The sequence below is a fragment of the Hyla sarda genome, chromosome 11 (assembly GCF_029499605.1).
Source record: "Hyla sarda isolate aHylSar1 chromosome 11, aHylSar1.hap1, whole genome shotgun sequence".
Classification (NCBI taxonomy): Eukaryota; Metazoa; Chordata; class Amphibia; order Anura; family Hylidae; genus Hyla; species Hyla sarda.
In genome coordinates, this window is record NC_079199.1 from 12,195,569 (window position 1) to 12,208,565 (window position 12,997).

The window sequence follows — 12,997 nt, forward strand, 5'->3', positions numbered from 1 at the left end:
GGGGGGGGAGGGGGACAAGTCAGCGCAGGTGAGGGGGGAGGGGGACAAGTCAGCGCAGGTGAGGGGGGGAGGGGGACAAGTCAGCGCAGGTGAGGGGGGAGGGGGACAAGTCAGCGCAGGTGAGGGGGGAGGGGGACAAGTCAGCGCAGGTGAGGGGGGGAGGGGGACAAGTCAGCGCAGGTGAGGGGGGGGGACAAGTCAGCGCAGGTGAGGGGGGGAGGGGGACAAGTTAGCGCAGGTGAGGGGGGGAGGGGGACAAGTCAGCGCAGGTGGGGGGGGGGGGCCACACGAGCCGCCGCCTGCACCCACATCCTGTTCTGCTACAAGTGGAGGGGAGCTAAGTGGTGACACAAGAGCTGGCACAGGAGGATGGTCTGCAGAGCGCTGGTCTCCAAACTGTGGCACAACTACAACCCCTAACGTGCTACAGGTTGGAGACTACAGCTGTGAAGAGAAATCCGTCCTTGTGGAGGCTCCATCATATATTTGGATTCCTGTCTCTGCTTGATTGACAGTCAGCTGGAAGCCGAGCCCTGTTTTCAAATCTCGTGAATACAAATAGTTTGCAGGAATTAGGTTTTTAAACAGCGCTCAGCTTCTAGCTGACTGTCAATCAAGCAGGAAGGAGGATGGGAGGGGAGCGAGGAGGCGTTCTAGTCCTCAGGACTTTAGGAGCTTGGGGACACCTCTTTGAGACTTTGCCCTAGATATGAAAAGCTTGATGTATGAAAGGCACCATGCGTCTCCTTGCCTTACACAGTGGTCTCAAACTGTGGCCCTCCAGATGTTTTAAAACTTCAACTCAGCCGTTGACTGTCCGGGCATGCTGGGGGTTGAAGTTTTAAAACATCTGGAGGCCCACAGTTTGAGACCACTGTCATAACAGTGTCAGCAGTTTGGAAAGGGGAATTGCAGCTGACAAAATCCCTTTAAAGGGGTACTCTGCCCCTAGACATCTTATCCCCTATCCAAAGGATAGGGGATAAGATGTCTGATCGTGGAGGTCCCGGCGTAACGCAGCCGAAACACTGGCCAGTTGAGTACCCCTTTAAAGGAGTTATCCAGGAATTTAAAAAAACTGCTAATTTCTTCCAAAATCAGCACCACACCTGTTCTCAGGTTGTAACTGCAATACCACACACAACCTGAGGACAGGGTGGCACTGTGGAAGAAATCAGCTCTGGTTTTCTAATCCTGGAAAACCCCTTTAAGCAGTTCGCCATACAGGTAGTGCTTCTAATAAGAAAGGTTCCGTATTTCCTCGGCATGTCAAGACCTCTGCTTGCTGTCAGTGTCTGGAGACATTTTGTCTGTCTACAAAGAATCAAACCATGTACAGACCTTTACTTCTTACAGCTGAGAGTCTGTTAGAACTGTATCCGGTCCAGACTGATACATTGCGCCAAACTCTATCTGTAACATTAGAACAAGATCGGAGCTACTAGTGTTTCTAGGTCACAGGTTTAGACTGTCTAGACTAGATGCAGGTGTAACAAACCCTCTGCTGTGAGGACTAGTTTTCTGCTTCTTGATGTAATCAGGAATCACCCCATTCACTGACAGGAAACAGAGATCTTGAGAATGGTGATACAGTCTAACATACAATTGGGGTTGATAGTAGTTTGAAGCTAAAATTTTAACTTATGGACATTTTTTTATCATGTTTTAGGAATAGTGGGGCTGGTTTGGCCACAGGGGGCACAAGATTCCCTATAAATGGGATAAATCTGCTTTTCTGCTGCGCCAGATTTCATAAAAGACAAAAAACACTTTAGTTATTGTATAATACATTTCTACAACTGTGAGGGGCACAATGGCCGCACTGTTCTGCCGGCCATTACATTGGGGCGGCAAAGTCTCTATGTGGCAACATTATGGCCGACATTTATCATGGTCTTTAAACTGTTTTTTGTGTCTAGAAAAGGTACAAAAAAGGCGCAAGCAGGGTTTTTTGCGTCTTTTGGTTTACACATTTCTGCTGATTTTGAGTTGTAATCCACAGATTTTGGCAATACACATGATATGGACGGGTTTTATGAAATGCGCCTATTTGTGAAAAGGTGAAAAAAAAGTGCAAAGCCACTGAAAAGTCTCTAACACTACACCAGCCCAGACTTAGCTTTCCGGTGTATGAGAAGAGAGAAATTTCTGAAAATGTGACCTGCACAAAATTTATCAAATGCTCTGGGACCCTTTTAATAAATCTGGTTCTCCTACACATTACAGCACACACAGAAAAAAGGTGCAGAAAAATGCTTCACTTACACCTACAATGATTAATGCTTCACTTACACCTACAATGATAAATGCTTCACTTACACCTACAATGATAAATGCTTCCCTTACACCTACAATGATAAATGCTTCCCTTACACCTACAATGATAAATGCTTCCCTTACACCTACAATGATAAATGCTTCCCTTACACCTACAATGATAAATGCTTCACTTACACCTGCAATGATCAATGCTTCCATTACACCTACAATGATAAATGCTTCCCTTACACCTACAATGATAAATGCTTCCCTTACACCTACAATGATAAATGCTTCACTTACACCGGCAATGATAAATGCTTCCCTTACACCGGCAATGATAAATGCTTCACTTACACCTGCAATGATCAATGCTTCCATTACACCTACAATGATAAATGCTTCCCTTACACCTACAATGATAAATGCTTCACTTACACCTATAATGATAAATGCTTCACTTACACCTACAATGATAAATGCTTCACTTACACCTACAATGATCAATGCTTCCCTTACACCTACAATGGTCAATGCTTCCCTTACACCTACAATGATAAATGCTTCCCTTACACCTACAATGATAAATGCTTCCCTTACACCGGCAATGATAAATGCTTCACTTACACCTGCAATGATCAATGCTTCCATTACACCTACAATGATAAATGCTTCCCTTACACCTACAATGATAAATGCTTCACTTACACCTACAATGATAAATGCTTCACTTACACCTACAATGATAAATGCTTCACTTACACCTACAATGATAAATGCTTCCCTTACACCTACAATGATAAATGCTTCACTTACACCTACAATGATAAATGCTTCACTTACACCTGCAATGATAAATGCTTCCCTTACACCTGCAATGATAAATGCTTCCCTTACACCTACAATGATCAATGCTTCCCTTACACCTACAATGATAAAGGCTTCCCTTACACCTACAATGATAAAGGCTTCACTTACACCTACAATGATAAATGCTTCACTTACACCTACAATGATCAATGCTTCCCTTACACCTACAATGATAAATGCTTCACTTACACCTACAATGATAAATGCTTCACTTACACCTGCACTGATAAATGCTTCACTTACACCTGCAATGATAAATGCTTCACTTACACCTACAATGATAAATGCTTCACTTACACCTACAATGATAAATGCTTCCCTTACACCTACAATGATAAATGCTTCCCTTACACCTACAATGATAAATGCTTCACTTACACCTACAATGATAAATGCTTCACTTACACCTACAATGATAAATGCTTCACTTACACCTGCAATGATAAATGCTTCACTTACACCTGCAATGATAAATGCTTCACTTACACCTACAATGATAAATGCTTCACTTACACCTACAATGATAAATGCTTCCCTTACACCTACAATGATAAATGCTTCCCTTACACCTACAATGATAAATGCTTCACTTACACCTACAATGATAAATGCTTCACTTACACCTACAATGATAAATGCTACCCTTACACCTACAATGATAAATGCTTCACTTACACCTACAATGATCAATGCTTCACTTACACCTACAATGATCAATGCTTCACTTACACCTACAATGATAAATGCTTCACTTACACCTACAATGGTCAATGCTTCACTTACACCTACAATGATCAATGCTTCACTTACACCTACAATGATAAATGCCGGACAATATCCTTATGTTCTATTGGTTTACTATAAATGCCAAGAAATGTTTAGTTGATCCTAACTTGACAATTTAGCTTCCTTGCTCCCCCAGCAGGCAGTATGTGGTAACTACAGAGGAGATTCTGTTCTTTTTAAATTTATTTGTTGTCTTGTCCACAGTGCTCTCTGCTGACACCTGATGTTTGTATCAGGAACTGTCCAGAGCAGGAGAAAATACACATTGCAAACCTATTCTGCTCTGGACAGTTCCTGATACGGACATCAGGTGTCAGCAGAGAGCACTGTGGACAAGGCAAAAAAGAAATTCAAAAAGAAAAGAATTTCCTCTGTAGCATACAGCTGCTAAAAAGTACTGGTACTGGAAGGGTAAAGATTTTTTAATAGAAGTAATTTACAAATCTGTTTAACTTTCTGGTACCAGCTGATTTAATTTTTTTTTTATACTGGAGTAACCCTTTAATGTACTTACCTCTCCCAGCACAGAAATGCTCCTGAGCTGAACGTCTGATCCAGTCTCCTTGAACTGAACCTGGAAAGAAGTGTCAGGGGAGAAGATGACATCGTCATAGCGACAGGGGACGGATTCTGCATCCACGGCAAAGAGGAACCTGCCAGAGTCCAGATCATCGGTGGTCAGAGCCGAGCACCACAGCTTTGGGTCGGTCCATTGATGCCGATCTGCATTGTGGAAGTTTATAAATGTCCCTAAATATAAAGAGGCCCAGAGTCAGATACAAAACCCATACAAGACATGTCACAGCTGAAGTGTAAAGATAATGAGGTTCTGCAGCAGCTGAGGTGTGTAGATCATGAGGTTCTGCAGCAGCTGAGGTGTGTATTATGTTCTCCAGCAGCAAATGCATGTAGTATGAGGTTCTGCAGCAGCTGAGGTGTGTATTATATTCTGCAGCAGCTGAGGTGCATATTACGATGTTTTGCAGCAGCTGAGGTGTGTATTATGTTCTCCAGCAGAAAATGCGTGTAGTATGAGGTTCTGCAGCAGCTGAGGTGTGTATTATGTTCTGCAGCAGCTGAGGTGTATCATGATGTTATGCTGCAGCTGAGAAGCATACTATGAGGTTCTGCAGCAGCTGAGAAGCATATTATGAGGATCTGCAGCAGCTGAGGTGTGTATTATGTTCTCCAGCAGCAAATGCGTGTAGTATGAGGTTCTTCAGCAGCTGAGGAGCACATTAAGAGGTTCTGAAGCAGCTGAGGTGTGTATTATGAGGAACTGCAGCCGAGGTGTATATTATGAGGTACTGCAGCTGAGGTGTATCATGATGTTATGCAGCAGCTGAGGTGAACATTATAAGGTTCTGCAGCAGATGAGGTGTACCATGATGTTATGCAGCAGCTGAGGTGCATATTATGAGGTTCTGCAGCAGCTGAGGTGCATATTATGAGGTTCTGCAGCAGCTGAGGTGCATATTATGAGGTTCTGCAGCAGCTGAGGTGCATATTATGAGGTTCTGCAGCAGGTGAGGTGCATATTATGAGGTTCTGCAGCCGCTGAATTGTGTATTCTATAGGATGTAATGTTCCCAACAGAATTCCTATTGCCTTGAGTTTTCCTAGAATTTACAGTATATAATCCATGCATTGTTGGAGCTGCCCACTAGGGGGCACTAGAATACATCACATTTCCATCATATAGAAACGCTTCATCTCACCTTGACCACAACCTGGATCCTCCCAGGAAGCAGCGATAAATCCAGCACCATGTGACAGGATGAATTCTCCATCCAGGGGCAGGAACTAGAAACAGGACATTAAGTTATTTACATTAATACTGAAATACTCTGTGACCCTCAGTCAGTGACCTCCCCAATGTCTCCCATAATAACACTGCCCGCTCACATGTCTATAGATTTTACGGATGTGCGGATTATTTAAAAAACAAAGATAAGTGACAGTCAGAAATTTCTGGCGCCACTTATCAAGATGAGAAAAAAATGAAGGTGATAGGTAAATATCCAAACTCAAATGGGATCAATACTTTCCATATGATCAGCAATACCCCAAGATAGAGAGAACCCACTTCTTACATCAGTGCTTCCCAACCAGGGTGCCTCCAGCTGTTGCAAAACTACAAATCCCAGCATGCCCGGACAGCCAACAGCTGGAGGCACCCTGTTTGGGAAACACTGTCCTACATGCTTCAATATAGAGGGCACCCATATTGTCCACTATGGGCACACCTCAAAACATACAGCACCTGCCCTCATAATACCCCAGGACAGAGAATGCCCATTCCCAGCATGTCTCCAAACAAAAGGCAGCCACTTCTAATACACCTCAAGTTATTAATCACCAATTCCCAACATGCCCCCAAATATATGGGGTCCACTTCCGACATGCCCCATAATATATAGGGTCCGCTTCTGACATGCCCCATAATATATAGGGTCCGCTTCTGACATGCCCCATAATATATAGGGTCCGCTTCTGACATGCCCCATAATATATAGGGTCCGCTTCTGACATGCCCCATAATATATAGGGTCCGCTTCTGACATGCCCCATAATATATAGGGTCCGCTTCTGACATGCCCCATAATATATAGGGTCCACTTCTGACATGCCCCATAATATATAGGGTCCACTTCTGACATGCCCCATAATATATAGGGTCCACTTCATGCATGCCCCATAATATATAGGGTCCACTTCTCACATGCCCCATAATATATAGGGTCCACTTCTGACATGCCCCATAATATATAGGGTCCACTTCTGACATGCCCCATAATATATAGGGTCCACTTCCGACATGCCCCATAATATATAGGGTCCACTTCCGACATGCCCCATAATATATAGGGTCCACTTCTGACATGCCCCATAATATATAGGGTCCACTTCTGACATGCCCCATAATATATAGGGTCCACTTCTGACATGCCCCATAATATATAGGGTCCACTTCCGACATACCCCATAATATATAGGGTCCACTTCCGACATGCCCCATAATATATAGGGTCCACTTCCGACATGCCCCATAATATATAGGGTCCACTTCTGACATGCCCCATAATATATAGGGTCCACTTCTCACATGCCCCATAATATATAAGGTCCACTTCTGACATGCCCCATAATATATAGGGTCCAGTTCTGACATGCCCCATAATATATAGGGTCCACTTCTGACATGCCCCATAATATATAAGGTCCACTTCTGACATGCCCCATAATATATAGGGTCCACTTCTGACATGCCCCATAATATATAGGGTCCGCTTCTGACATGCCCCATAATATATAGGGTCCACTTCTGACATGCCCCATAATATATAGGGTCCACTTCTGACATGCCCCATAATATATAGGGTCCACTTCTGACATGCCCCATAATATATAGGGTCCACTTCTCACATGCCCCATAATATATAGGGTCCACTTCTGACATGCCCCATAATATATAGGGTCCACTTCTCACATGCCCCATAATATATAAGGTCCACTTCTGACATGCCCCATAATATATAGGGTCCAGTTCTGACATGCCCCATAATATATAGGGTCCACTTCTGACATGCCCCATAATATATAAGGTTCACTTCTGACATGCCCCATAATATATAGGGTCCAGTTCTGACATGCCCCATAATATATAGGGTCCACTTCTGACATGCCCCATAATATATAAGGTCCGCTTCTGACATGCCCCATAATATATAGGGTCCACTTCTGACATGCCCCATAATATATAGGGTCCGCTTCTGACATGCCCCATAATATATAGGGTCCACTTCTGACATGCCCCATAATATATAGGGTCCACTTCTGACATGCCCCATAATATATAGGGTCCGCTTCTGACATGCCCCATAATATATAGGGTCCGCTTCTGACATGCCCCATAATATATAGGGTCCGCTTCTGACATGCCCCATAATATATAGGGTCCACTTCTGACATGCCCCATAATATATAGGGTCCACTTCTGACATGCCCCATAATATATAGGGTCCACTTCTCACATGCCCCATAATAATGGTTGATCACTGAATATATGAGATAGCAGAAGCTTCCCCTCACAATACTCCCCAGAAAATGCCCACTCCAGACGTGACCCAAATTAGAGGGTGCCCAACTACCAGCGCCCTCTTCTGGGTGACTCTTCCGTAGCGATTAGTAATGACAATGTAACGATGTCACCCGATGACGTTTGTCGCCTCATTTACTGAACCTGCTCCCTATTCCTTGAACACCAGACGCACTTCCCTACAATTCCCCTAAATGTCCGCCCCACCTCCGGCTCAGAGTTTTGTTTCTTTATCTGGAATTTCCTTTTCTTTCGTCCTATCCCTTCCCCCCCCCCCCCCAGCCAAAGGCTGTCTGGGCATGCTGGAAGTTGTTGCTTTTGCAACAGCTGGAGGCACACTGGTTGGGAGACATTGGACTAGACATGCTAGGAGTTGTAGTTTATCTATCTAAATCAGTGTTTCCCAACCAGGGTGCCTCCATCTGTGGCAAAACTACAACTCCCAGCATGCCCAGAGAGCTATTGGCTGTCCAAGAATGACTGGTTGATAGATGATAAATCTTCCCCCAGAGAGTGAAGTTTAGGTGCCTAATATAGTGGAGCTAAAATATGCACATCCTGTAATGCGATTATTAAAAAAAAAAAAAAAAAAATAATGACATTTTTTTTCTCGTTTTTTTTATTTTATTTAATTTCAATATTTCGTAGTCGTAAACGTCATCCAGACCAAAACCTTCAACAACCATAAAAGAAAGCCAAAGAAATGTAGATTAATAAATAAACATGGAATAAACGTTTTCAAGTATTGGCCAGTAGGTGGCGCATTGCTCTTTTTATTTTTTGCGGCCGGTTTATCTAGAAGGAAGCGCATCAATAATCTCATGTAACCGCTGCGGAAACTACCCAAAGCTTTTTAATAAAGAAATTCCTTGACTGTAACCAAATCAGATGACACGAGGCCCCGGAGCTGCTCGCCCGCCGTGCAGCGCCCTCCACCTTCCTTTTTTTGTTATTTTAATTCTTCATTTTCTTCTCCCGTCTCCATTTCCAGAGACTTATAAACATTTCCAAGACTTCGAATGATAAATTGGAAATTCCAATATATTCCCTGCACTCAATACAGATTGCGACTGGGATGAAACTCACATGTACGAAACATACTGTACCCGACATTGGGAAAAAATACTGTACGTGCGTGTTCACACTGTGTGGTTTTTGGCATCGAAAAAGAGCTGATATCTAGATTAGGAAATACTTTATACACCAAACCAACCAGGATCACATACTGTTCCTGATAGTCTGCTACATTGTATACATGCAGTATATATATATAGAATAGTGAGTACAGCTCTGGGGTATAATACAGGATATAACTCAGGATCAGTACAGGATAAGTAATGTAATGTATGTACACAGTGACCTCACCAGCAGAATAGTGAGTGCAGCTCTGGAGTATAATACAGGATATAACTCAGGATCAGTACAGGATAAGTAATGTAATGTATGTACACAGTGACCCCACCAGCAGAATAGTGAGTGCAGCTCTGGGGTATAATACAGGATATAACTCAGGATCAGTACAGGATAAGTAATGTAATGTATGTACACAGTGACCTCACCAGCAGAATAGTGAGTACAGCTCTGGAGTATAATACAGGATATAACTCAGGGTCAGTACACAGGATAAGTAATGTAATATATGTACACAGTGACCTCTCCAGCAGAATAGTGAGTACAGCTCTGGAGTATAATACAGGATATAACTCAGGATCAGTACAGGATAAGTAATGTAATGTATGTACACAGTGACCTCACCAGCAGAATAGTGAGTACAGCTCTGGAGTAGAATACATGATATAACTCAGGATCAGCACAGGATAAGTAATGTAATATATGTACACAGTGACCTCACCAGCAGAATAGTGAGTGCAGCTCTGGAGTATAATACAGGATATAACTCAGGATCAGTACAGGATAAGTAATGTAATGTATGTACACAGTGACCTCACCAGCAGAATAGTGAGTGCAGCTCTGGAGTATAATACAGGATATAACTCAGGATCAGTACAGGATAAGTAATGTAATGTATGTACACAGTGACCTCACCAGCAGAATAGTGAGTACAGCTCTGGGGTATAATACAGGATATAACTCAGGATCAGTACAGGATAAGTAATGTAATGTATGTACACAGTGACCTCACCAGCAGAATAGTGAGTACAGCTCTGGAGTATAATACAGGATATAACTCAGGATCAGTACAGGACAAGTAATGTAATGTATGTACACAGTGACCTCACCAGCAGAATAGTGAGTACAGCTCTGGTGTATAATACAGGATATAACTCAGGATCAGTACAGGATAAGTAATGTAATGTATGTACACAGTGACTCCTCCAGCAGAATAGTGAGTACAGCTCTGGAGTATAATACAGGATATAACTCAGGATCAGTACAGGATAAGTAATGTAATGTTTGTACACAGTGACCAGCAGAATAGTGAGTACAGCTCTGGAGTATAATACAGGATATAACTCAGGATCAGTACAGGATAAGTAATGTAATGTATGTACACAGTGACCAGCAGAATAGTGAGTACAGCTCTGGAGTATAATACAGGATATAACTCAGGATCAATACAGGATAAGTAATGTAATGTTTGTACGCAGTGACCTCACCAGCAGAATAGTGAGTACAGCTCTGGAGTATAATACAGGATATAACTCAGGATCAGTACAGGATAAGTAATGTAATGTATGTACACAGTAACATTACCAGCAGAATAGTGAGTACAGCTCTGGAGTATAATACAGGATATAACTCAGGATCAGTACAGGATAAGTAATGTAATGTTTGCACACAGTGACCAGCAGAATAGTGAGTACAGCTCTGGAGTATGCAGGATATTCTTATCATTCCAGTCTCTGCTCAGTATTTCCTATGCAGAATGTTATAGATTAGAGAAGATAAATGATTCATAAATGATGGGAAGAGTCTGATGTCACTTAGGTCTGGCCCAGACGTCAGTATACATAAGAAGAGTCGCAGTCGATGCCCCTGTAATCTGCAGGGAACGTGTTCATCAGTAACATTTTCCTGTTTTGTTAATCACAAGTCGATGACCGTAAAGAACCTGTAACCCGTTGTGGACAGTTACACCGATCAGCGCGGCCCCCTGGTCTCTACATCTTCCATATGATGGGGTCTTTTTACTGGCCCCAGTAGAGTGCCTACCATAAAGGATGAGCATATGACTAAAATGGCGCCACCTAGTACAGGGTTTTCCAACCAGGGTGCCTCCAGCTATTGCAAAACTATAGTTATAGTTTTGCAACAGTTGGTGGCACACTGACTCGGAAACATTGATACATAGCATCAAGCTATCAGACACAGGTTGTCAGGGCATGCTGGGAGTTGTAGTTTTGAAACAGATAGGAGGCCAGATGTTAGGGCACACTGTCCTTAAACAGTGTTTCCTACCAAGCGTGCCTCCAGCGTTTGCAAAACTACAACACTAAGGATGCCCAGAAAGCCAAGGGATGCCTGGGCATGCTGGGAGTTGTAGTTTTGCATCAGCTGGAGGCAAACTGCTTGGAAAACACTGCCCTAGCGGTTGGGGCCACATCCCCTGCTTACCATGACACTGCTTACTGGCTGCTTCCAGCTGCCACTAGGGGGAGCTCCCTGCATACAGTTGTCCACAATTGCTTATGAGTGTAACAAGGATAGATAGATAGATAGATAGATATGAGATAGATAGATAGATAGATAGATATGAGATAGATAGATTGATAGATAGATAGACAGATAGACAGATAGATATGAGATAGATAGATAGATTGATAGATACATAGATATGAGATAGATAGATATGAGATAGATAGATAGATAGATATGAGATAGATAGATAGATAGATAGATAGATATGAGATAGATCGATATGAGATAGATAGATAGATAGATATGAGATAGATAGATATGAGATAGATAGATAGATAGATAGATAGATATGAGATAGATAGATATGAGATAGATAGATAGATAGATAGATACAGACAAAGAATCCGTCCCAAGGAGGCCACCTTATCACGGTGGGACGGTCCAAGCTATTTGACCGCCGGCGGAGACAAATTTGCGAGCTAAGTGCCTCACTATTTCATAGTTTCACATTTGCATCTATTACACCATAGCTGTATAGCTCTCCATGTTTTAACTGCATATTCATGTTTCACCTATATCCTTGTGCTGGCAGTGTGCTGCTGTATTCTTCTGTTGCTGTATATCTAGCCTAGTAGCGTGCACCTGTAGGCCAGGTCCATATAATAGTTTGGTATCAACTAAAGTGCTGGCTGACTTATTCTTTGTCTGTATTGCACATACGGGGGAGGGGCTACCTCCATGTTGGCTCTTGCACCCCACCCACCTCTATCAGGTGTGTATATAAGGTGTCTTGGATGTTCCAGACCCTGCCATGCTTACTGAACTGTTCACACAGAGGCATATTCACAGTGTAGGGTCCATCCCAATGAGGCCACCTTATCGCGGTGGGACGGTCCAAGCTATTTGACCGCCGGCGGAGACAAATTTGCGAGCTAAGTGCCTCACTATTTCATAGTTTCACATTTGCATCTATTACACCATAGCTGTATAGCTCTCCATGTTTTAACTGCATATTCATGTTGCACCTATATCTTTGTGCTGGCAGTGTGCTGCTGCATTCTTCTGTTGCTAGATAGATAGATAGATATGAGATAGATAGATATGTGATAGATAGATATATAGATAGACAGATAGATATTCTGGTCACTAAAGCCTTCACTGTAAATACTTCTTTAACTACAATTTTTAGGGTCAGCGCATTTCCTGACATTTGACCTCCGTGTCTCACCTGCTGGCGCGGTAATGAATGGTGCGGAGGATGTAGATACATGAACGTCCCTCATTACCCCGCAAATCACTGATGGCTGCTGACACAGGCAATATGTTTCCATGGCAACTCGTACCTTGAAAATTCATTTTGTGTTACCATCCGGAATCAGCAGC

General features: G+C 42.9%; 1 protein-coding gene across 3 annotated transcripts in view; it reads right to left on the bottom strand.

Annotated features, from left to right (window-relative positions):
* Positions 1-12,997, bottom strand: part of AMN (amnion associated transmembrane protein) — a 72,032-nt gene that overhangs the window by 39,822 nt on the left and 19,213 nt on the right. For 2 of the 3 annotated variants that reach the window (XM_056547243.1, XM_056547244.1), the window contains 2 exons: positions 5,634-5,718; positions 4,430-4,665 (listed from right to left, as the gene is read on the bottom strand). In XM_056547243.1, the coding sequence (XP_056403218.1) occupies positions 4,430-4,665; positions 5,634-5,718 (321 nt within the window). Of the gene's footprint in view, positions 1-4,429; positions 4,666-5,633; positions 5,719-12,842; positions 12,957-12,997 lie in introns of those variants that run through there. The other variant, XM_056547245.1, reaches the window with a different exon arrangement.